Source organism: Bos mutus, chromosome 22 (genome assembly GCF_027580195.1).
Source record: "Bos mutus isolate GX-2022 chromosome 22, NWIPB_WYAK_1.1, whole genome shotgun sequence".
Taxonomy (NCBI): Eukaryota; Metazoa; Chordata; class Mammalia; order Artiodactyla; family Bovidae; genus Bos; species Bos mutus.
In genome coordinates, this window is record NC_091638.1 from 4,609,730 (window position 1) to 4,636,301 (window position 26,572).

Genomic DNA, 26,572 nt, shown 5'->3' on the forward strand with positions numbered 1-26,572 from the left:
TATTCCCAAGACAGAGTTGGTGGAATGGGAGAAGGCTTCTGAGTATTATTCACCCTGTGAGACTAAAATTGGAGAACTTTGTTACCTTGGAGTTGGAAATGGGGGCCGTTCCTTGTGCTCAGGGACTGTAAGATCTCTTCACCCTCTACCTGCTCTAAGTACAAACCATGACAGGCGCTCTTGGACCCCGAAGGTTGTGGGATTTCAGGGAGGCTGTTAGTTTCCAGTCGATAAAGAGAAGCACTTTGCAATACCGTTTGGAAGACGTGTGTGACCCTCCTTTATTTAATATCTTTCCTACATGCTCAGCTTTCTGTGAGCTGGAGCATCCTAACATGAGTGCTTCCCTGGTGGCTCAGTGGTAAAGACTCTGCCTGCCAATACAGAAGACTTGGGTTTGAGCCTTGGGTCAGGAAGATCCCCCAGAGAAGGAAATGGCAATCCACTCCAGTATTATTACCTGGAAAATCCCATGGACAGAGGAGCCTGGCAGGCACAGTCCATGAGGTCACAAAAGGGTCAGACACGACTTAGCAGGTAAACAACAATACCACCCATGAAGTGCGGTTATACACGTGGCTTTATGGTCAGAAATCACTCCGCTTGCATCTTTGTTCTGTTCTGCCTATTTGTGTCCTTGGGCCTGTTAAACTCTCTAGCTTCCCTTCCTGATATGTAAAATGTGTTCATTTATAGATTCATTCAGTTCACCCATTAAATATGTGGGTACTACTAATATACCAGTGTGAAAGCGTTAGTTGCTCAGTCATGTCCAACTCTTTGTGACCCCATGGACTGTAGCCTGGCAGGCTCTTCTGTCCATGGGATTCTCCAGGCAAGAATACTGGAGCGGGTAGCCATTGCCTTCTCCAATATGCCAGTAATTATTCCACATGTGATCATTAGAGATATACACACACAAAAAAACATCTCCTTTCACTGACTGGCATTCTGCTGGATTTGGGGACCCAATGAGTATTCATCCAATATAAAATATCAAGTGATGAATATCAACAATAGTGTTACAAAAACAAAATAAAGCATATGGGTGCTATAGGGAGTGTGAAAAAAAATAAGAGGCTTGAAGTCAAGGACAGGAAAGCCCTCTGAGGAGAGAGCTTTAACCCAAGATGCAGATGATGAGAAGGAACCAGCATGAGAGTCCCTGGTGGAGCCCGAGAGGAAAGCTGCATCCCAGAAAAGGAAAGGGAGGATAGTCAAGGTCAGGCCAAGTTCTGCATGTTTAGGAAAGAGAAAAAAAGCAAAAAAAAAAAAAGGAGCAGAGAAAAAAAGAATAGATATGTAACAGATAGTAATACCTAGTAATGAAATATGGCTACAGCTCAGAGACTGATCAAAAGTGATAATACATTCCAGTTGCACTGAATGATGAGACCTGAACATACTACTTATCAATTCCTTCTTTATCTCAATTTTGGTTTTGAATTGATTGTTTTTCCATTCTCTTCACCACGTTTCTTTTGAAAACATTGGTAATATATGGTGAAAAAATAAATTTAGATTATGATGCATCCAGACAAGGATGTGGCTGGGGGGCAGGCAGGTATTCTGGAATAAGCAGCTCCCAGACTAAGTGTGAGTAAACATGTCTTCCTCCCACTTACCTTGAAAGACACGGCCTCATGTATAACTTTGTTCCTGATCACTTATGGTTTTACGAGGTAGCCATCAGTGTGCTGGCTGGCAACAGAGTTTCATTCCAAATAACCTAACTGAAGATCCTGATGTAGAGGAGTCTTTACAGAGGGGTGACAGAGCTAAGAGAACTGATGAAGGGAAGCTGAGATACCCAGCGATGAACAGGAGCAAGCCTTTGCCCCCCAGAGAGAAGAAAACAGGTGGAGGCATGTGCCCCGAGTCCAGGGAGATCCAGGGCCTTGCGGGGGGACCGCCTGGAGGCACCGTAGACAGGGAGGGATGTAACCCCTGCCAGACAGATGTGGTACCAGAACAGAAAGGATGAACAGGACCAGCCAGACCTCTGTTTCCACCGGGCGTCCAGTGGTGACGTCACTACAAGCCATCAAGTTACCGCGTAAAGATAATGTGGTCCGTGGAAGTGCCATTTCTTTGGGGCATAGGGCAGAGCAGGGAAGACACGGGGGAGGGCTAGAGAGAAACATCAGTACACATGGATGAGTCCCCTTGACACCACTGTTAAAATATAAAAATGGAAAACAGCACAAGTTCAGCAATAAATACAACCTGCTACTCCTCCTTCAGATTGGAGCCATGGCAAACTGCCTGGCTCTGTTTAGAAAAAGTAAAGTAAAAAAATAAATAACTAAAGGCAAAAAAGAAAGAAAAAGCAACTGCTCAAACTAGAGTAACTATGCAGTCATGTTTGTTTTTTCCGACTTCATTTCTGACAACAAATATGTGGATTTTTTTTGACATCAACACCATATCATTTTCCCACACCAGTTATCTAGTTCTCTTATGCCAACTGAGCGTCTAATCCATTTCCATTTTAACCCTAACTACTCAGAGTTATCAGACTGCACAGGTTCAAGGGCTCAGTCCACAAGATGCACCCCACTTCAAACAACCACAAATAGGGTATCAGACAACCCACATGTCTGCCCTGCCCACCACAAATTCAGGGGTTCCCTTGAAACTCCTCAGCTTGAAAATTCACTGCAACTATCCACAGAACATGGGGAAACACTTAAATATTTGCTTGTATTTCAGAAAATGTACAGCTCAGGAGCAGCCAAAAGGAAAAGATGAATGGGCAAGAGGGAGTGGGGAGGGGAGAAGTGACTCAGAGATTCTCTGCCCTCTCTGGTGTCCCACCTTCCCAATACAGCAACGTGTCCATCAGCCCATAAGCTCTGCAAACCCTGTTCAGTGGTGTCTATGGAGGTCTTATCACACAAACACAATTGGATTGAATCATTGACCATTGCTAGCTCTGGAGAAGGCAATGGCACCCCACTCCAGTACTCTTGCCTGGAAAATCCCATGGACGGAAGAGCCTGGTGGGCTGCAGTCCATGGGGTCGCTAAGAGTCGGACACAACTGGGCGACTTCCCTTTCACTTTTCACTTTCATGCATTGGAGAAGGAAATGGCAACCCACTCCAGTGTTCCTACCTGGAGAATCCCAGGGATGGGGGAGCCTGGTGGGCTGCCATCTATGGGGTCGCACAGAATCAGACACGACTGAAGCGACTTAGCAGCAGCAGCAGCAGCAGCTCACTCAAATTCATGTGCATGGAGTTGATGATGCCATCCAACCATCTCATCCTCTGTCGTCCCCTTTTCCTCCTGCCCTCAATCTTTCCCAGAATCAGGGTCTTTTCCAATGAATCAGTTCTTTGCGTCAGATGGCCAAAGTGTTGGAGTTTCAGCTTCAGCATCAGTCCTTAAAAGGAATATTCAGGATTGATTTCCTTTAAGATGGAGCGGTTTGATCTCCTTGAAGTCCAAGGGACTTTCAAGAGTCTTCTCCAACACCACAGTCCAAAAGTGTCAATTCTTCAGCGCTCAGCTTTCTTTATAGTCCAACGCTCACATCCATGCATGGCTCCTGGCAAAACCATAGCTTTCACTAGACAGACTTTTGTTGGCAAAGTAATGTTTCTGCTTTTTAGTTTGCAGTCTACGTTGGTCATAGATTTTCTTCCAAGAAGCAAGCGTCTTTTAATTTCATGGCTGCAGTCACCATCTTCAGTGATTTTGGAGCCCCCCCAAAATAAATTCTGTCACTGTTTCCATTGTTTCCCCATGTATTTGCCATGAAGTGATGGAACCAGATGCCATGATCTTTGTTTGCTGAATGTTGAGTTTTAAGCCAACTTTTTCACTCTCCTCTTTCATTTTTTCATCAAGAGGCTTTTTATTCTTCTTCACTTTCTGCCATAAGGGTGGTGTCATCTGCATATCTGAGGTTATTGATATTTCCCTTGGCAATCTTGATTCCAGTTTGTGCTTCTTCCAGCCCAGGATTTTGCATGATGTATTCTGCATATAAGTTAAATAAGCAGGGTGACAATGTACAGCCTTGACATACACCTTTCCCAATTTGGAACCAATCCATTGTCCATGTCCAGTACTAACTGTTGATTCTTGACCTGCATACAGATTTCTTAGGAGGCAGGTAAGGTGGTATTCCCATCTCTTGAAGAATTTTCCATAGGGTGTTGTGATCCACAACAAAGTCAAAGTTTGACCAAAGTCAAAAGCTTTGGCATATTCAATAAAGCAGAAGTAGGTGTTCTTCTGGAACTTTGTTGCCTTTTTGATGATCCAACAGATGTTGGCAATTTGATCTCTGGTTCCTCTGCCTTTTCTAAAACCAGCTTGAACATCAGGAAGTTCATGGTTCACATATTGCTAAAGCCTGGCTTGGAGAATTTTGAGCATTATTTTACTAGCATGTGAGATGAGTGCAATTGTGCGGTAGTTTGAGCATTCTTCGGCATTGCCTTTCTTTGGGATTGGAATGAAAACTGACCTTTTCCAGTCCTGTGGCCACTGCTGAGTTTTCCAAATTTGCTGGCATATTGAGTGCAGCACTTTCACAGCATCATCTTTTTGGATTTGAAATAGCTCAACTGGAATTTCATCACCTCCAGTAGTTTTGTTCATAGTGATACTTCCTAAGGCCCACTTGACTTCACATTCCAGGATGTCTGGCTCTAGGTGAGTGATCACCCCATCATGGTTATCTGGGTCATAAAGATGTTTTTTGTATAGCTCTTCAGTGTATTCCTGCCACCTCTTCTTAATAGCTTCTGCTTCTTTTAGGTCCTTACCATTTCTATCCTTTATTGTGCCCATTTTTGCATGAAATATTCCCTTAGTATCTCTAATTTTCTTGAAGAGATCTCTGCTGCTGCTGCTGCTAAGTTGCTTCAGTCGTGTCCGACTCTGTGTGACCCCATAGATGGCAGCCCAATAGGCTCCCCCGTCCCTGGGGTTCTCCAGGCAAGAACACTGGAGTGGGTTGCCATTTCCTTCTCCAGAAGAGATCTCTAGTCTTTCCCATTCTATTGTTTTCTTCTATTTCTTTGCATTGATCACTGAGGAAGGCCTTCTTATCTCTCTTTGCTATTCTTTGGAACTCTACATTCAAATGGGTTTATCTTTCTTTTCTCCTTTGCCTTTCACTTCTCTTCTTTGCACAGGTATTTGTAAGGCCTCCTCAGACAACCATTTTGCCTTTTTGCATTTATTTTTCTTGGGGATGGTCTTGATCCCTGCCTCCTGTACAATGTCACGAACCTCCGTCCATAGTTCTTCAGGTACTCTATCAGATCTAATCTCTTAAATCTATCTGTCACTTGTACTATATAATTGTAAGGGATTTGATTCAGGTTAAACATGAATGGTCTAGTGGTTTTCTCTGCTTTCTTCAATTTAAGTCTGATTTTGGCAATAAGGAGTTCATGATCTGAGCCCCATTCAGCTCCCGGTCTTATTTTTGCTGACAGCATAAAGCTTCTCCATCTTTGGCTGCAAAGAGTATAATCAATCTGATTTCATTGTTGATGGTTGAACTCAAAACTCTAGCCCCTCAGCCATCCCCAGACATTGAAGGATGGGCCCCAAATCTCTAGCCCTCTAATTATTAGGTCTGTCTGTTGTCCAGCCCTGTCCTAACACTATCTAGGGGTTTCACCTTGAGTCATCTTATTAACACAAACTCAGTTATGGTCGAAAGTGGTTCATTGTGAGTAGCAGAAGACGTTTCTATCACTCAGGAAGTCCCCAGAACTGTAGGAGTCCTATGCTAGGAACCCAGGACAGAGACCAAGTTTGTTTTTGCTACGTCATAGTTGCCACACAGAAAACATCTCTTTTTTTCTCTTTTCCTTTCTCTTGAAAGAGGAATGAGGCATTCAAATTTTTTGTCAATTCTCTCAATCTTTAGATGTTGCGAGTCATTTCAAATTTTTCTGAAACTCTTTGCAGCCCAAGCAGATCTATGTGAGGGCTGGATTTGGCCCATGGTCTCCAGTTTGGGGTGACCTGATGCAGAACTTCAGAATAGTCTTTTTTAACCCTGGCTGCATACTGGGATCACCTGGGTAGCTTTGGAAAATTTGTCCCTGGATTTCACACCAAAGCAATTAAGCCAGAAACTCCAGGACTGGGTCCCAAACATTGGTATCTAGAAAAAGAAAATATAGTTCCCTAATCATTTTAAGGGATCCACAGAGGATAAGATTGTTAGATGGCATCACCAATTCAATGAATATGAGTTTGAGTAACCTCCAGGAGATAGTGAAGGACAGGGAAGCCTAGCATGCTGCAGTCCATGGAGTCACACACAAAGAGTTGGACCTGACTGAACAACTGAACAACAACTAATCATTTTAATATACAGTCATTTTTGAAATAAGCCTTTTCAAATTTGGGAATAAATTTAGTTTTATAGAAAGAGCGTACAGAAAGAGCTCTTTACAAAGCGCATACACAGGTTTTATATACCCTGTATCCAGTTTTTCCCATTGTCAACACTTTGCATTACCATAACATATTTGTCAGAATTAATAAACTGACATCACTACAGTGTTATTAACTGAACTCCAGAGTTTATATGAATTTCACCCATTTTTCCACTGCTAATCCCCTTTCTGCTCCAGAATCTGGTCCCTGGCACCATCTTGCATTTGGTTGTCTTTTTCATCAGTCTACTCTGGTCTCTGACAGCATCTCAGACTTGACTTGTTTTCCATGAGTAGTCCCAGCAAGGTATCCTGAAAAGTGTCTCCAGATCTAGGTTCCTGCGATGTTTATTTCATGATGGGATCCATGTTATGTCTGAGTTTTGGAAAGAATACTGCAGCAATGAAGTACCCTTCTCATTATATCAGCTCAAGGTATAATTTCCATTTCTAAGAACACCTGCTCTGGTCATTGGTGGCTGCATGACATGGGGATGGCAGGACCCACCCAGCTTCAACAAGATGAAAGCAGATCAGTGCAGGAAATCAGGAGGGATGACAGGCCAGCCATGGAGCCCCACTTCTTCCAAACAAGCCATTGGACTGAGCCTCAAGGGCCAAAGTTCCTTTGGAGACTCATCCAACAACTGGACTTTAGAGAAGTCACCACCTTCTTCCTCTGTGTCATGTAAAAGTTGATATATGAGGCTGTTTCTAGTCCTGAATATATGTGATTTTAAGACTTCGGAGTGGGTTTTCATGAGCCAAATGTTGTCCACAGCTCCATTCCATAAGAGGAATGTGCAAGGAGCCACCAAGGTGTCAGAATTCCCTCAAAGAGAAGAGACAGGAAGGCTAGTCTGTGCACGACTTGACATTTATGACTTTTGTCTCTTAAGGATGTCAAGTACCTCAAAGGAAGAAAACAAATTGCAAAAACAGAAGGAAATTCAACTCCTTCACCCCTCTTTCTTCCTGAAACTCACTATGCTTTCTTCTGTTACCAGGGTTTAAGAAGCCAATGACATAATTTGCTTTTTTCCAAAAATCTTTTCATGTTGACCCTTTCCGTAAATCTTACTGGAAGCAAAGGTGATTGGCTTGCAAAGCTGTATGAGTCTAAGTCGCCAATAACTTGTACAAATCTTGTGATTGCAAAACCACAAAAATTTCACAGTAGTGGAAGCCTCTCATTAACCATCATAAACAACAGCGTGAATTTGTCTTAACTGCGTGCGTAATCGTGCTTATTGCTTGAAAATAATAAACTGAGAGATTCTCCATGGATGTGAGACAGATAGGCTGAAGATGATTTTATACTATGCTTTTCCACCTCTATGTGTTAAGTCTGGCCCTGATATTGAAGCAGGCTCTCATCGGATGTAATCTGCCTGTGAGGATTGCATTGGCTGTGAAATGAGCACGTCTTAATAGATGTTGTTAAAAAAGAAATTTTCTCGAAGTCACAATTCGGTGGAGCATTTCAAATGAATGAAGCCAGGTTCCTAGGCACGGAGACAAGAAAGAATGTCAAACAGGACCTTCAATGTGTGTTTCTATTTAAACATCAGACCTAACAGAAAACCCTGAGGCTTTGTACCATGATTGGAGCCTTGTAGGAACCTAATTAATGCATTGACGGGTGAATGGTTGGCTGGCACTCGAACTCTTCTGAGGGATGTGAGAGGGTGCAGGTACCACCTAGAAAGAATGGATGCAGTGGCCCATCCAAAGGGGTCCTGGTCAGGTGGCTTTATCTGGCATGCTGCCTTTTCAGACCCACTTGATAAGGCTCGGGTCAGTTTCAAGTGGAGCACATGCCAGATCGCAGATGGCTTGGGCTGGCATTTCAAATAGGCTAACAGTGAAACTGGAGAAGAAAATGGGCACATTTTCCCTAAAGTGGCCCTTCAAATGCAGTCCCTCCCCTGGAGCTCGTGGGTCTCACTCTGGACCTCTCCACTCCACAGCTCCTCAATGGTCGTCTTTGCTGGGAAGACTTTGCCTTGTTAAAATGTGCCCTGTGTATAAAAATGAAACTGTCACTTCTGGGTGGTGCCGCACAGCATGGTTTGACACTCAGTACCGGCAGCTACAGAAAACAGACCTTTATTGCATTTATTCTTTCAGAGACAAGAGTCTCTAAAGACTCCTGCAGACATTCACTCAGTTAAATCAGAGTGAGCATTCTGTGATGCTGTCTTGCGTTCACCAGCAGCCCCACCTGGCTTGATGGTGCTGTAAAACAGTCTCGAGAAAAGACGATCATACTAGCATCCAGAAGGGGAGATGTGAGCCTTTCAAACCAGCTGGGTGGACTGGATGAAGGCCCCTGACTTTCTTCTCTGACTTCCTCTGCAGTCCCCGAGTCTTATTATGTGGCATTAACAAGCTCGCACGCAACTAACCCCCATCCAGTTTCAGTGTTCATTTAGAATTCCATGTCATTTTCAAGACAAAGAGGAAGGGTCTGATTTGTAGGACTCTGGCAAGCAAGCTTTAGATTCTTAACTGCCTTTTATCTAGATGGGTACCTGGAGAGAGATTGAGCAGGGAGGGGGCCCTGGGGCATAAGCTTTTCATTCTGGTGCTCTCCTGGAATAAAAATTCCATAAAGTAACATCTGTAGTAATTAAGGGCTTACATTTCCTCTCCCATTCATGTCTCTGCTTGGAGGGAAGGTTATCTTCCCTAAGAGACAATGGAGAGTTGGTCCTGTGGGCAGAGAGAAAGCAGAATTTGAATTCTTTTGTTCCTAGAAATGGAAGTTTCCTACTTAAAAGAAAAAAAATAAAAATAACAAGTTGGAAGATGTGAAACATTCTCCTGGAAAGAAAATGTGAATGAGTTAGCAAAATTGTACTTAGCTGCTCTTCAATATTTGGAATGCGGAATCATTCATCTTGTCTTTCTAATCCAAATATCTTCTAATTTCGGGAAATCTGTTGTTGAGTTAAATAAAAATAATGTGAGAGCTGCAAGTTAAGTTTTATTGGGGGGCAAATTGAGGAGAGCAGCCCAGGAACAGCACCTCAGGTAGCTCTGGGACACTGCACCAAAGATGTAGAGGGGAAGGTATAAATGTGATCTTGGTGAAGGGGCAGCGTATGTTATCAAGCATATATTTTTTGCAGATTTTCCTAGTCACAAGGAGCAGTCATCTCCATGACAGATTTCAGTGCTTTTGTAGATATGAGGAGATAGCATTGGGCTAATAACATCAATTCCTGAAACTAACTATCTGAAGACTTAGCCTGTCCGTTTTTCTTCCAGCATAGGGCGTCTCATTTCTGCTCTTCACCCTGAACTCCTTTCAGGGGTGTCTGAAAGTCCGCAGCTGCAGCAGCGCCTGATCTAAATCTTGTGGAGTTAGATGGCAAGTGCCAGTTTGTAGTTGCCACTGTGATTAAACATTGAACAAAATGCCATTTTTGTTTTTATTGACTAAAATTGGATATTATTAAGCTTAAAGTTTTACTTTTGCATTTGGACACAAGAGTCACTCTTCAGATGTTCTTCCAAATAACAGTATGTGGATCCACTGGGCATCTGATACGTGAATATTATGTCAAGTTAATTTCCTGTGCTTTCTTGTCTTACAGGACCAGCTATGTAATTGGTGGGTCCTAGTGAAAATTAAAAATAGAAGACCCCCTGGTTTAAAATGTATTGACAGTGACAGCAGAGCTTTAAATCGAGTGAAGTTTCCCAGGCTCGGGGCTCCAGTAATGCATAGTCTCATGCCCTCGACATCAGTCCTGCTCTGCTTCACCATCTGTATCAATGCAGGAAAATGTGCATCTTCTCTGTGTTTCCTAGGAATGTATGTCCCTTTGAAAATATTCTTTTTTAAATTTGAATCATAAAATAATTTTAGAGCACCCCAGATGGAATGTGCTTTTGAAAACATCTTCAAATAGAGGTGCTATATGATCCAGCAATACATTCCTGGGCATATATCCAGAGAAAACCACAATTCAAAAAGATACATGCACCCCAGTGTTTACTGCAGCACTGTTTACAATAGCCAAGACACAGATGCCACCTATATGTCCACTGACAGAGGAAGGGGTAAAGAAGATGTGGTACATATACACAATGGAATATTACTCAGCCATAAAAAAGAATGAAATAATGCCATTGGCAGCAACATGGATGAACCTAGAGGTGGTCATACTAACTAAAGTAAGCCAGATAGAGAAAGACAAATGCAATATCACATAGAACTTGAATCTTAAAAAAATGATACAAATAAACCTATATGTAAAATAAGTAGAGTCACAGACATAGAAAACCAACTTACGATTACAGGGGGAAATGCACAGAGGGATAAATTAGGAGTTAATAAATACACACTATTATATAAAAAATAAATAAACAACAAGGTCCTACTGTGAAGCACAATAAATATATGTGATATTTTCTAATAACCTATAAAAAGAATCTGAAAAAATTATATATATATATATATATATATATACATACACACACACACACACACATACTCCCAGGGATCCAATACAGGTCTCCTGCATTACAGGTGGATTCTTTAGGATTCTTTACCAGCTGAGCCACAAAGGAAGCCCCATAATACTGGAGTGGAGCCTATCCCTTCTCCAGTGGATCTTCCCGACCTAGGAATCAAACCAGGGTCTCCTGCATTGCAGGCAGATTCTTTACCAACTGAGCTATCAGAGAAGCCATATCTAATATATGTATGTATATACATATATAAGTATACATATATAAGTATATATTTTGTTGTTCAGTTGCTAAGTTGTGTCTGACTCTTTACAACCCCATGGAGTACAGCATACCAGGCTTCCCTGTCCTTCCCTATCTCCTGGAGTTTGTTCAAACTCATGTCCATTGAGGCAGTGATGCCATCCAACCATCTTGTCCTCTGTCATCCCCTTCTCCTCCTGCCCTCAATCTCTCCCAGCATCAGGGTCTTTTCCAATGAGTTGGCTCTTTGCATCAAGTGGCCAAAGCACTGGAGTTTCAGCATCAGTCCTTCTGATGAATATTCGGAGTTGATTTCCTTTAGGATTGACTGGTTTCATCTCCTTTAGGGTGACTCTGCATGGCATGGCTCATAGCTTCATTGTGTTACTTTTTTTTTCCCTTCTGTTTGCCATGAAGTGATGGGACTGGAATCCATGGTCTTAGTTTTTTGAATATAACCGAATCACTTTGCTCTGCACCTGAAACTAATACAACATTATGAATCAACTAACTTCCAAAAAAAAAAAAAAAAAGGTCCTTAACTTGATAACTCGAAAGCTTCTGCCTCACCTCTCAGCTTATCTCCAGGAGCTTCCCCCGTGAAACTCCATCCAGCCCCAACGCTCTGCTCACTCTGCCCCATCTACAGGGACATGACCTTCCACCTGCCCCGCAGACTCCTGCCCTAGTTATTTCTCCAGTGGCGTTTCTGGCCTCCTGTGTACACTTCTCAGAGTTTTCCTGGCATCTGCAATTCCTCTCACATTGGAATTCCTGTAACTGTAATAAATGTATACCTCATTTGGCAGTTGTTTATAAATTTTTTCCCTTTTCTTGTTTACTCTGCATGTGATCTGATCATGAAAACACACATAATATTTGGATGCACAAAAGGTTAACAAATTGTGTCAAAGGGCTTCATTCCAAGAAAGCTCATATTATTGATAAAATCCAACAGAACATCCAAAATTATACACTTTGCCTTTTGGACAAATTTTATACATTTCATACATATTCTTTTCTATGTATGTGTGCTATTTCTTAAGTCTGTTTTTCCTCTGGTGTACCATTCATGGGCATTAATTTCTTTTGAATAGAATTGACCCTTTAATTTTTACCTTTCCCACCCAATTTTACCAAATAATAAAGGTCAGATAGAGTTAAAATTTAGGAATATTGCTGATACTATTCTACTTAGGAGATTGCAAGACTGCTAATGTTGACAGTGTGATGTAATGTGAGTTTCTCAGTCATGTCTGACTCTTTGCAATCCCTTGGACTGTAGCCCACCAGGCTCCTCTGTCCATGGGGATTCTCCAGGCAAGAATACTGGAGTGGGTTGCTCTTCCCTTCTCCAGAGGATCTTCCTGACCCAGGGATCAAACCCAGTTCTCCTGCATTGCAGGCAGATTCTTTACAGTCTGAGCTACAGAGAAGTTCTTCTTTATCTTTTAGACACTGCCATTTTAGGCTGATTCTTCCTATTCTAACTACGTAGCATCCCCCCCAAGAGATGGGAGGCCCAATTCTTTGGGAATAGGGGAGTCGAGGTCTCTCTGGCTACTTCCTGCTGAGCTGGAACAGCGAGGGGCGTTGGGCCTCCTCCTCTGCTAGTCTCAAACCTCAGAGTCCTTATAGTGGTGTCCATCTAAGGGTGCCTGATATTTTCCGTGGTTGGGTATAGTTTTATATATCCTTGTTGAGTTGGCATGGCAAGTTGTAGCTTGTTGACCTAAACTGGAAGAACTGTACAAAAAAGATCTTCACGACCCAGATGATCACGATGGTGTGATCACTCACCTAGAGCCAGACATCATGGAATGTGAAGTCAAGTGGGCCTTAGAAAGCATCACTACAAACAAAGCGACTGGAGGTGATGGAATTCCAGTTGAGCTATTTCAAATCCTGAAAGATGATGCCGTGAAAGTGCTGCACTCAATATGCCAGCAAATTTGGAAAACTCAGCAGTGGCCACAGGACTGGAAAGGTCGGTTTTAATTCTAATCCCAAAGAAAGGCAATGCCAAAGAATGCTCAAACTACCACACAATTGCACTCATCTCACACGCTAGTAAAGTAATGCTCAAAATTCTCCAAGCCAGGCTTCAGCTATATGTGAACCATGAACTTCCTGATGTTCAAGCTGGTTTTAGAAAAGGCAGAGGAACCAGAGATCAAATTGCCAACATCCGCTGGATCATGGAAAAAGCAAGAGAGTTCCAGAAAGAACATCTATTTCTGCTTTATTGACTATGCCAAAGCCTTTGACTGTGTGGATCACAATAAACTGGGAAATTCTTCAAGAGATGGGAATACCAGACCACCTGACCTGCCTCTTGAGAAATTTGCATGTAGGTCAGGAAGCAACAGTTAGAACTGGACATGGAACAACAGACTGATTCCAAATAGGAAAAGGAGTTCGTCAAGGCTGTATTTTGTCACCCTGTTTATTTAACTTCTATGCAGAGTACATCATGAGAAACGCTGGACTGGAAGAAACACAAGCTGGAATCAAGATTGCCGGGAGAAATACCAATAACCTCAGATATGCAGATGACACCACCCTTATGGCAGAAAGTGAAGAGGAACTAAAAAGCCTCTTGATGAAAGTGAAAGTGGAGAGTGAAAAAGTTGGCTTAAAGCTCAACATTCAGAAAACAAAGATCATGGCATCTGGTCCCATCACTTCATGGCAAATAGATGGGGAAACAGTGGAAACAGTGCCAGACTTTATTTTTCTGGGCTCCAAAATCACTGCAGATGGTGACTGCAGCCATGAAATTAAAAGATGCTTACTCCTTGGAAGGAAAGTTATGACCAACCTAGATAGCATATTGAAAAGCAGAGACATTACTTTGCCAACAAAGGTTCGTCTAGTCAAGGCTATGGTTTTTCCTGTGGTTGTGTATGGATGTGAGAGTTGGACTGTGAAGAAGGCTGAGTGCCGAAGAATTGATGCTTTTGAACTGTGGTGTTGGAGAAGACTCTTGAGAGTCCCTTGGACTGCAAGGAGATCCAACCAGTCCATTCTGAAGGAGATCAGCCCTGGGATTTCTTTGGAAGGAATGATGCTAAAGCTGAAACTCCCAGTACTTTGGCCACCTCATGCGAAGAGTTGACTCGTTGGAGAAGACTCTGATGCTGGGAGGGATTGGGGGCAGGAGGAGAAGGGGACGACAGAGGATGAGATGGCTGGATGGCATCACTGACTCGATGGACATGAGTCTGAGTGAACTCTGGGAGTTGGTGTTGGACAGGGAGGCCTGGCGTGCTGCGATTCATGGGGTCACAAAGAGTCGGACACGACTGAGTGACTGATCTGATCTGATCTGATCTGACCTTAACTGGAGGTCTTCTGGAATCAGACTGAGCTGCCTGAGCTTTCTGCTAAGTCTGTTTTTGTTGTCTCAGTTTCCAGTTGTCTCAGTGACGTTATCTTGTCACTTCCACTGCACGGGGATTCCTTTGCGTTCAGTTTCTCCCATGTGAGCTTTCACCAAGTTGGGTTTTTGCTGTGCTTAGTCTCCACCTCCCTGGGACCAAGCTGAGGTTGTTTCAGCCAGGTTAAATGCAAGACACGGCACTAGATATGTCGGGGGACTGTGTAATTTCCTCGGTTCTGTCTTGCCGCAGCAAAGATTTGAACCCGCGGACCAGTGTTACAGCTTGGTTACAGCTCAGTTTTATTCAGCAGCAAAGGAAAATACACCCTCTAGGCTTGAGGGCGGGCCAGCCTCAGAGGCGATCCACCTGTTGACAGTGTGATGGTGTGGTCCCAAATATTGTTCACGAGCTTTTATGTGAGATGCCAAAATTTGGCAAAAGAAACCGACTCTATTGATACCTAGTATGAAAAAAATAGGAGGTCATCTAAAATTCAAAAGTAAGAAAGTTCAAGACCTGAGGTTTGTGTATGTTTATTTTCCTAAGACATCTGGGACCTGAAATAACTCCCTTCTGTGTCTGTCATCTCATGGATTTTCAGTAAAGGTGTCATGATGTGAGCGTGAAATGGCATCATGATGACAACACTACTGTGTGAGTCTCCCGCTTAGGCTGCCAGTTGTGGAAAGCCAGCGCACTCCCTCACCTTGCTTTGTGCAGATTCTCAGGGTATAGCTCAGTAGCTGCAATGCAGGTGGGTGTCCCCCAGGCCTCAGCTACAAGCCCACCTCAACCACTTGCTGCCAAGGCAGTTCGTCTTGCTCAGCCTGACCGGCCTCATCGTGTGAAAGGCAATAGTGAGAACTGCCTCTCACGTTTGCTAACTCGGACATTCAAAAGATGTTTATTGAGCACTTTGAGGGTACGGATTAAATTGTTATACAGATTAAATAAGATGATGCCTCGGGATTATGTCTGAGTGATGACTCCACTCAGAGCCGCCCACACGGTCAGCCTTCAGTAGAGTAAGCCTTGCTCTTGGTGGCAATGGGTTTGTGGTGTTCTATCCATTATGTGGTCATGGCAACTGGTGACGATTCTGGTAAAATTCTCAAATGAAGCTTGTCTAGGTTTTCTTAATTTCCTTCTCTTTTTATTTTTCCTGGATATGTACAGCTTCATGAAAGTATATAATCCCCTGTTTACTTCTTTTCCCAGAATGGAGTCTACTGAAAAATGTGAAGTGGTAATTCAACATTTTAATGGAAAATATCTGAAAACACCACCAGGAATCCCAGGTGAGAAATGCCATAAAGTAATCATTAAATAATCTCTAGGCTCATTGCTACTATCAGAATGAGTACATGGTAAGGCCCATAGTTTCCTCCCAATGGAGAAAACTTATTGCCTTTATAAATATGTATTTTTTTTTAATACTATGCAACTCATCTTTCTCAACACTACCAAAAGCTTCTTGGTGATCCATCTTTGGCCTGTCTTTTTGAATCTCTGCTGCTAATTCCTTAAAGTGAATTAGAAGGAAAATAGCAAAGAATAGTTTGAAATGCACTTGCCGTGAAGAAAGTTTGTGACTTATATCATTAATATTGGTATCCTGATTTCTACTTTGTAAAATATCTAAACAGTGAGTGACATATTGTAAAAATAATAATAATAACAGTGGAATCCATAGATTGAGACCAGTTCCCAAACAGTTCTTACCAGCCCATGACGAGAAGAATGCAGAAAGGCAGAAAGAGCATTTAGAAACTTTTATAGCAATATGACATTATCATGAAGTCTTACTGCATAACTTCATATTTTACAAAAATATCAAATGCATATTAAATTTTTTAGTACGCCCATTCATCAGAGATAATCTAGGAAGCACCAGTTTAGAGTACTTCAGGGCATTTCATATTTTTGAAGGCAAAATTCTCAATATTTGACATACATCATAAGATGATATAACTTTATGCTATTAAGAATTACAATCAACACAAAAGAATTGAATATATCATATGTATTGGAATGTGAGCTAGGACTACCTTGACATGATATTAATTTTGAAAAAATACATGAATAGTATTGTGTATTAAGTAGATTAAAATATCTTACTCATATCTCAATAAAACTGGAAAAAAAATACATGTTACTCATGCATAAAAATATTAAATGTTGAGTGAAGTTCTGAAAGAGAATAACAGATAAGGAAATATCTGACTCATACATCTTGGTTTATTTGTTGGTTTTTTATTTTCAGTGATTCTTAGAGGAAAAATGTGACTTCTTCAGTCATATTTTTTCTTTTGATGATTTTATGTTGCATCTTTGTAATGTTTGCTACCTTAAGTATCTACTATTTAAAACCCATGGCTAGAGTATTTAGGGGTTGAACATTTTGGTTCATTAAAATATATTGAGTTATATAGAAAACAAAGTCTGAACAACAACAAAAAAAGACATAGTTTTCTGGCAGGATCAGGTTCATTTTATGACACGCTAAGTTTTGGGAAAGAAGAAAGGCCATTAGGATTGGCATTTGGACGCTCTGAAAAATCCCAAAGTACGACCCCTGGTTAATCATGAGTCAGCAGTGAAGCTGTGACTCGATATGGTTAGTTTCCATGTGTGACATTCTCCTGAGAACTATCTGCATTATGATCCAGTTGGAGACATATGGTGTTGTTAGGAAAAGAGTTAGCAGTTTTCATCTCAGCAAGTCAGCTGCCCTTGCATTTTAGGAGGAATACTTTTTCTTTTTCCCTTTAAGATAAAAGACATTTAAAGACACTCTGCTCAGACCCACCACTGAGTAAAGGACTTGCATTGTTAAAGGGTTTTCTGCTTATTCATCTCGTTTTATCCTACAGATGTCCATGTACAGAAGGCATTCAAGCTAGATGTGAATTACATGATTCTATTAAAAAAAATTCAAGAATGAGTAAACTAGGTGGAATTATTGTTGGGTGAAGTTTTAATACAGGTCTCAGTTTTGTATGATTCTTCCTTTTTGGAAGAACGCAGTGAAATCCATCTTGATGTGATTGATTTGAAATTGTTTTAGGTTAACCCATGGAACATACGGCTGACTCATGTAGTTTAATGCTAGAGACAAAGTCACTACAAATCCCCCACATATCTGAGCATCCTTCCTTGAATAAGCAGGCTGTGGTATTAACCTCTCTAATATCATAGCTACACCCAATGGAAACATTGTGAATAGCAAGAACTCAGTTATAACTGAGTTTCTTAGTTTTATCTCATGGGACCATGAAAAACAAAATAATTATGCTAAGCTAAAAAAATCCTGAGAGATACAACTTTATGCTTCTGAGACTTGCCTTGAACATAATACAATTAAATATACAGTATCAATTATCATTAATACTTGAATTAACTTATTTATCCTTACTTTGGAAGTCAAATACATTTTAATAAAGGCTTCAAATGCTAACAGAAAACATACAATTTTTTTATTGATGTATAGTTGATTTACAATGTTATGTTAGTTTCAGATATACAGCAAAGTGATTCAGTTACGTATATTTCTTTACATATCTATATTCATATATATATGATATAGATTATTTATAGATTCTTTATGTAGATTATATATATAGATTCTTTTCTTTATATATATATAGAATATTTTCCCTTATAAATTATTATAAAATATTGAATATAGTTCCTGTGCAATAGTAGGTCCTTGTTGGTTATTTTATATACAGATATACTTTTATATAGAGAGGTCTATTTTATATACAGATATAAATATATAGATATTACATATAGTGTATATATGTTAATCCCAAACTCCTAAATTATCCTCCCCTGCTTCCCCTTTAGTAACCCAAGTTTTTTTTTTCTGTGTCTGTGAGTCTGTTTATATTTTGTAAATAAGTTCATTTGTATCTTTTTTTCTCTTAGATTCTGCATATAAGCGATATCATATGATATTTGTCTTTCTTTGTCTGGCTTAATTCATTTAGTATGATCATTTCCAGGTCTATCCATTATATATATTTTATATATATTTATCTTTATCCATTCTTTATCCATTTATCTATATCTTTATCTATATCCATTTATCTATATCTGTATCCATTTATCTATATCTTTATCTGTATCAACTTGTCTGTATCTTTATCTATATCCATATATACATATATCTTTATGCATTCATCTTTTGATGGACATTTAGGTTGTACCAGAGAAAACCATAATTCAAAAGGACGCATGCACCACGCTGTGCATTGCAACACTGTTTACAATAGCCAGGACATGGAAGCAGCCTAAGGATAGAGAAGCTTTGATATTTATGTTTGATATGGAACAAAATGACATAATGCAGGAAGTGGGTATTTTGGAATGCACTGCGGTAAAATGACTTGGCTAGGCTCATTGACTCTGTTATGACAAGGATAATTAAATTTGTGTGTATGGTGTTTGCCTTTCTTGGTCCTTGTTGCTTATTTGAAGTAGATGGTTGAGGTCTTATTTTCAGAAATTCATATCTTAATCCAATTTTCTATTCTATCTTGAGGCGTGTGAGCAGATGTTACAATGAGCCCTGATATCTGATTAGAAGTGATTCCTTTGATTGTTCAGAAGTGATGATTTTCTTCACTTTTAAAATACATTGTATCTTTAGAAAGACTGTCCTTGGTAATAAAAATCACCTATAGGGGACTCTTTACCCGCTCAGTGTCTATGCTGGGAGCTTTGTACTTTCTGCCTCTTTAATACATCCTATTCGCTTGCTACCATGAGCGTCTGCATGTTTGTGGATTCCATCCTTCGGGGCCGTGGACAAGAACTCTGATTCCTGTCTCAAGGGCAGCCCTGAAATATGCACTGAGCTGAAATGCCACCTTCCAAAGGACCTGTGCGTTGTTCTGCTGCTGGTGGATAGAGAAGGCTGGTACCTTCCAGTCTGCTGGGGAACACAGAGCCACACACATTCTCAGCGGGGTGGGGAAAGCCTGACAACATGCTGGGCATCAGAAAGTAATTTGTCAAAGAGAAAATGTTTCCCTCTCTCTGAAAAAAAATAAATAAAATCACCTATAATTGATCTAACTGACTTGCAATTAAAATAGGTTTGTTTTTCCTAAGTTGTAAAAACCTCAGCATTCACTTTAAAGATTTGTCATCTTGACTCCAAAAATTTGTGGGGTTTTAGAATAGCACATGGATGGTTTCAGTACAATGCTTTAAGGTTGTGTGAATAAGGGACTCACAAGGATGCAAAAAAAAAAAAAAATGATCTGGGATCTTCAGACCCTAAGATAGCTGATTAAAAAAGTGAGTCCTCCTCCCCTCCCTCTAAGCAAGAAGAGAGAAATCAGTACCATATTCATATCACTTCCTTCTCCGTTTAGGGATGACTTGGGGGAAATGTGCCATTTTCCTTCTGTGTCTCTTAACAAAGATTCCTCTTAAGCTGCAAAATTCATTGATTTCCTGAGATGATAATCTAGTTTCCAAATTCCATCCTCTGTCCTTTCCGTAGAAGAACAAGAAGAAAAGCTACTTTAGCCCAAAACTTTGACATTGATCAGGCTTTCTCTTTCTGAGTTCCTCCTAATTGTTCACGAGAGACCTAATTTTAATGAATATATCATGGATCTCTAATGCCTATCACAACCTCCCAGAACTAGCTCTATTCACTATAAATTACAACATTGTCCCCAAGTTTTGGCTAGTTGGAACAATGAAGCTAGATATACATGCAAAAAAATTCTAATTATTTAAATTCTGGCATTTGAAGTACAGGAAATTAATATTACCAGTTGGTGGGAAGGAGTAGCCCAAGCTGTATCAAAAAGCAACAGTCATGTTACTGCTCTTAAGAAAGGGATCATCCAGTATTTTCTCGCTCCTCTAGAGGGAAAAGAAAACAGTGTTCCATAAACTTCACATGTCCTGCATATCGATCTTGATGTTTTGCAGACAAAGTAAAGCATCATTAGTTGCGTGCTCACCTAACCTCAGACATTTCTTTGTCCCAAAACAAATTGCTCAGCAATCCTGTACAGCTCCAGTTCAGTTCAGTTCAGTCACTCAGTCATGTCTGACTCTTTTCAACCCCATGGACTGCAGCATGCTAGGCCTCCCTGTCCATCACCAATTCCCAGAGTTTACTCAAATTCATGTCCATTGAGTCGGTTATGCCATCCAACCATCTCATCCTCTGCTGTCCCCTTCTCCTCCTGCCTTCGATCTTTCCCAGCAAAAAGGTATTTTCCAATGAGTCAGTTCTTCACATCAGGTGGCCAAAGTATTAGAGTTTCAGCTTCAGAATCAGTCCTTCCAATGAATATTCAGGACTTATTTCCTTTAGGATGGACTGGTTGGATCTCCTTGCTGTCTAAGGGATTCTCAAGAGTCTTCTCCAACACCACAGTTCGAAACCATCAATTCTTCAGCGCTCAGCTTTCTTTATAGTCCAACTCTCACATCCATATATGACTACTGGAAAAACCATAGCTTTGACTAGATGGACCTTTGTTGGCAAAGTAATGTCTCTGCTTTTGAATATGCTGTCTAGTTTGGTCATAACTTTTCCTCCAAGGAGTAAGCATCTTTTAATTTCATGGCTGCAGTCACCATCTGCAGTGATTTGGGAGCCCAAAATAATAAAGTCTGTCACTGTTTCCATTGTTTCCCCATCTATTTGCCATGAAGTGATGGGACCGGATGTCATGATCTTTGTTTTCTGAATGTTGAGTTTTAAGCCAACTTTTACACTCTCCTCTTTCACTTTCATCAAGAGGCTCTTTAATGCTTCTTCACTTTGTGCCCTAAGGGTGGTGTCATCTGCATATCTGAGGTTATTGATATTTCCCCCAGCAATCTTGATTCCAGTTTTTGCTTCCTCCAGCACAGCGTTTCTCATGATGTACTCTGCATATAAGTTAAATAAGCAGAGTGAAAATATACAGCCTTGACATACTTCTTTCCCAATTTGGAACCAGTCTGTTGTTTCATATCCAGTTCTAACTGTTGCTTCCTGGCAGTTCAGGTGGTCTGGTATTCCCATCTCTTGAAGAATTTTCCACAGTTTCTTGCGATCCACACAGTCAAAGGCTTTGGCATAGACAATAAAGCAGAAGTAGATTTTTTTTGGAACTTTGTTGCTTTTGTGATGATCCAACAGATGTTGGTAATTTGATCTCTGGTTCCTCTGCCTTTTCTAAAACCAGCTTGAACATCAGGAAGTTCATGGTTCACGTATTGCTGAAGCCTGGCTTGGAGAATTTTGAGCATTACTTTACTAGCGTGTGAGATGAGTGCAATTGTGCGGTAGTTTGAGCATTCTTTGGCATTGCCTTTCTTCGGGATTGGAATGAAAACTGACCTTTTCCAGTCCTGTGGCCACTGCTGAGTTTTCCAAATTTGCTGGCATATTGAGTGCAGCACTTTCACAGCATCATCTTTTCAGATTTGGAATAGCTCAACTGGAATTCCATCACCTCCACTAGCTTTGTTCGTAGTGATGTTTCCTAAGGCCCACTTGACTTCACATTCCATGATGTCTGGCTCTAGGTGAGTGATCACACCATGATAATTATCTGGATCATGAACATCTTTTTCATATAGTTCTTCTGTGTATTCTTGTCACTCTTCTTAATATTTTCTGCTTCTGTTTAGTCCATACCATTTCTGTCCTTTATTGAGCCCACCTTTGCATAAAAAGTTCTCTTTGTATCTGTAATTTTCTTGAAGAGATCTCTAGTCTTTCCCATTCTATTGTTTTCCTCTATTTCTTTGCTTTGATCACTGAGGAAGGCTTTCTTATCTCTCCTTGCTATTCTTTGGAACTCTGCATTCCAATTTCTAACCCCTGGTAAAAGCAAAGTGTAAATTCCCAGGCACTTCAGGCATCTGCAGGGCATGAAATAGAAAGGCTAACGCTCAAAGAGGCTGGGGAGCAGAGGGCAGCACTGCCTAGAAAAGGCTTCCATATATAATGACATGTGTTTTCAGGCTGGTTTGAGGAGGGAAAATCGCATTTTGCTTTCAAATTACTCTTTTGCCCATAAGCACATGTACTGGTCATTAGAACAGTCTTTCCAGAAAACAGTGGAATAACCAACTCTCTTTTAGTATGATTTATTTCTTTTTGTTAATCCCACCCGAAGTCCAAGAATTAGGGAAGGATTGAGAGAGACTGCACTCTATTTTGGGATCTTTTTATTTTAGCACGTCTTCTGATGAACAGAAATTGGGACAAATATTTACATAACAGAGGAATCTTATTTTCCTACTTGATAAAATAAAATGATGTGCCTTCTTAATCCTTTGACAGATAATTTTTCTATTTTATGTTTATGCAAATAAAAACCCTGTAGGATTTTAGGGAGTATCTAAGGAAAAATATTTACAATATGATAATTTTTTAAATAAAATGAAAAAAAAAATTAATGTTGTTTGTGTAAATTTGAAACTTCCTCTAGAGTAAAATATCAAAAATGTACTAAAATGAAATTTAGATTACAAATCTGAATATGTGAGCAGTAGACACACACATTTTTATCAGGGAACATGTTTTATCAGGAAAACACTAACCAGTGTTTTCTCAGTGGTGCCAGTCTGATAAGTCACAAATGCAGCTATAATTGAATAAAAGGCAGCAAATAGAAAAAATATTATGCACAATTTAGTGAAAATATATCTCTATGTTTCTACTCGTGAGTAGCGTTGCCTAACTTTAAGTTATTCCTCTTTGTAAAACTAAAACAACATCTGCATAATATACTTTGCGAATACCATGACCCCCAACTGGCTGTTGGCTTAGATTTCTCATCAATAAAAGGATGTTTGCAAAACTTAGGAAACGACTTTTTGCTGAGCTCCTCATCTTTAACGTTTGTTATGCCTTCTAGATTATTTCTATCTACCAAACACACAGTTGTTTCATGGTGAAACACTGCTGGAACGTTATTAGTGAATTTCATAGAACAAGCTTAATTGAGATCTAAGGGCTGTGAATCCTATGTTCTTGGCCAGTCATCTCTCAACCTTTCTATGGTGCCACACCTGATACTACAAAGGTATCTGGGGAGCTGGTAACTAGTGAGAGAGAAGAAAGGAGACAGAGATGATTACATTTTGAAATCTGGATTATGAGAGACCAGATAGAGAAATACAGGGGACCATCTTCAGGAGATTAAGAGTGGTTGGAATGGGCTTTGTGCACCAAACTGCAACACTCCTCCTCTGTGATCATAGCTGTGAAAGAGGGGTGCCTCCAGGAAGCGTCCCATGTCAAGGATCCACCAAATCTCTCTACTTCTATAACTCAGGGCAAAATCTATAAAATCTTACTCAGCCTGATACAGGTATTTTGCAATCCGTGGGTAGTTATCACTCCCTTAGACATCTGTCCATCAAAAGAATGTGAGACTCAGCAGATTCTGGGGGTTTCTCATGGTGATGACAAGCTCAGGGGCGCAACTTTTATTGGTGTTTCTTTCTTCCCTGACTCTCTCTTCCTTTTCTATTATGTCTCTACTTCCTGGCATCAGCTCTCAATTAATCTATCTTGATCCAGACTCTGATTTGGGGGAATTCAAATTAAGGATGGTGATCCAGTAATTGTGAAATTGTTTGTTTTTAATTTTATTTAATTCTTTTTCATTAAAAAAAAAAGTTGTTTTTTTTTTTTTTTTTTTTGCCACACTGTGAAGCATGTAGGATATTAGTTCCCCAACCAGGGATCAAACCAAGTACCCCCTACACTGGGAACATGCAGTCTTAACTACTGGACCACCAGAGAAGTCTGGAAAATTATGTTTTGATTTAAAACTTCTGGCCACAAGGAAGCCCAGAGGAAGAAAGTAGATATAGCTAAAGTAGTAAAGTGAATTTCGTGGACCAAACACATTGTTTTCATTACTCTTAAACATTTATAGCAGTATTTGTGAACAATGTATTAGGGATGATAAAAATGAATATTAGTGAGCCTAGACAGATGGTAGTCAGAGTTTAAATTTAGAAAGAGAAATCTGCAACACGGTAATGATGAAGTGCCACCATGGCATGGTTGATCCTGGAACAACTGATGATGTGAAGAGGTTGGTTGGTGACGAAAATGGGGAGAGAAAGAAGGGCCAGGAAATTGTCATGATGGGAGCAAAGTGAAGGTGAGGGATGGGCACGGGAAATCATGCCACAGAGAAAAGAACCCGTGAAGATTTGGTCTTAGATAAAGGTAGTGTGGTGGGCATAATGAATGGGTTCAGTGTAGGGATGTCTGGAGTCGACGAAAGTGAAATGGAGATGATCTTTAGCTGAACAACGGGCGGCTTCCAATTAGTACTTTGGAAGGTTTTCATCAATGTTGTAGACTCCCTTTCTAGCCCTCACTCTTCATCTTCCCTAAATTTCCAGTCTTCACAGGAGAAGGTTAGGGAAGGTGAAGTGTACCAGAGTGATTTTTTATTTATGCATTTGATTCTGAGTATTTAAGATCAGGATTTTGTTTAGAAGTTTTGTTTGTTTTTATGTTGTTGTTTCTTCAGGTGCTACTATTTAGCTCAGTGTCCATTCTCAACGGGCTTCCCTGGTGGCTCAGCTGGTAAACCACCCACCTGCAGTGCCGGAGACCTGGGTTCACTCCCTGGGTGGGAAGATCTCCTGGAGAAGGGAAAGGCTACCCACTCGAGTGTTCTCACCTGGAGAATTTCAGTAAATGTTATTTGAAACTGATACACAATTCCATGAATTGAACAGCCCTTGTACTTATACTTGCTGTTAACGAAATTCCTGAGGGGTTTGGGGGGATGCCTGCTTTCTCTGTCAGCAGCAAATTTGGAGGAAAACATTGAGAGAAACATTTAAATCTTTTTTAAATTTTTGACAAAAATTCTCACATGTATGTTTCTAAATACATGTGTAAGAGGTGTGGGTTCAATCCCTGGGTCAGGAAGATCCCCTGGAGGAGGGCATGGCAATCCACTCCAGTATTCTTGCTCAGACAATCCAATGAACCAGGAAGACTTAGCAGGCTACAGCCCATGGAGTCTCGGAGTTGGACACAACTGAAGCAACTTAGCACGCGTGCACATATACATGATAGTCGCTCAGTTGTGTTTATCTCTTTATAACCCCATGCACAGTAGCCTGCCAAGCTCTTGTGTCCATGGGATTCCTCAGGCAAGGATACTGGAGTTAGTAACCATTCCCTTCCCCTGAGGATCTTCCCATCTTAGGGATGGAACCTGGGTCTCCTGTATTGTAGGCAGATTCTCTACCATCTGAACCAAGGAAGCCCATATGTGTGTACACACACACACACACACACACACACACACACACAGAACAAGTGCTAAATATTCAAAAGGAAAAAAAAAAAAAAACAGTTTGATTGAGAAAGATTCTAGTTGCTTCTTGGAAAGTCTCATTTTTCCAAAACTGCTTTTCAGTGTGTTTTGCTGACAATCAGATTGTTATTTCTTTAAAGAGCTTATTCTTGGATGGGACACTGATGAATTCTGCTTTTTGAGATGGGTACTGTCCTTGCCTAATTTATCTTATAATGTCTGGATCTTAACTCCTTGCCGCTGGATCTAGATAGGCTCTATTACTCTGCTGTACTTTGCACTCCTTTTTTATTGTCTGCACATAAAAAGGTGAATATCGTGAGAACAGACAGACAGGGGTTTATTGGTCTGCACATTCATCTCTTTGGCATAATGTTGCTCCTCTCTCTAGGGGACGTGTGGCAGGGGTTTATCAGGCCTACTGTGATAGAGAGGTATAATACAGTCTGTAATGTTTAATCAGTGAGGTATGGTCAGTATGTCTTGCTGACCGTACGTTCTCTATAATTCTGTGTAAGTACCAGTGAGTAGTAGCATAATTTATTCAGAGTCTACAGAACAAATTCTGGCTCCAGAATCTGACTGAAGTAATCATAATGTCATGGAACTGAGAAGAAGGATGAACAGGTTTTCTATACATCTCCAGAATCACAGACCATCTTCATCTATGTTTATCTAAAATGATAACTCCACTCAGGTCTTCACATTTCTGTGCCTTG

The 26,572-nt window shown here is 40.6% G+C and overlaps 1 protein-coding gene across 11 annotated transcripts in view; it reads left to right on the top strand.

Annotated features, from left to right (window-relative positions):
- Window positions 1-26,572, top strand: part of RBMS3 (RNA binding motif single stranded interacting protein 3) — an 804,674-nt gene that overhangs the window by 509,600 nt on the left and 268,502 nt on the right. For all 11 annotated transcript variants that reach the window (XM_070360554.1, XM_070360553.1, XM_005901197.3 and 8 more), the window contains one exon: window positions 15,742-15,821. In XM_070360554.1, the coding sequence (XP_070216655.1) occupies window positions 15,742-15,821 (80 nt within the window). The remainder of the gene's footprint in view (window positions 1-15,741; window positions 15,822-26,572) is intronic.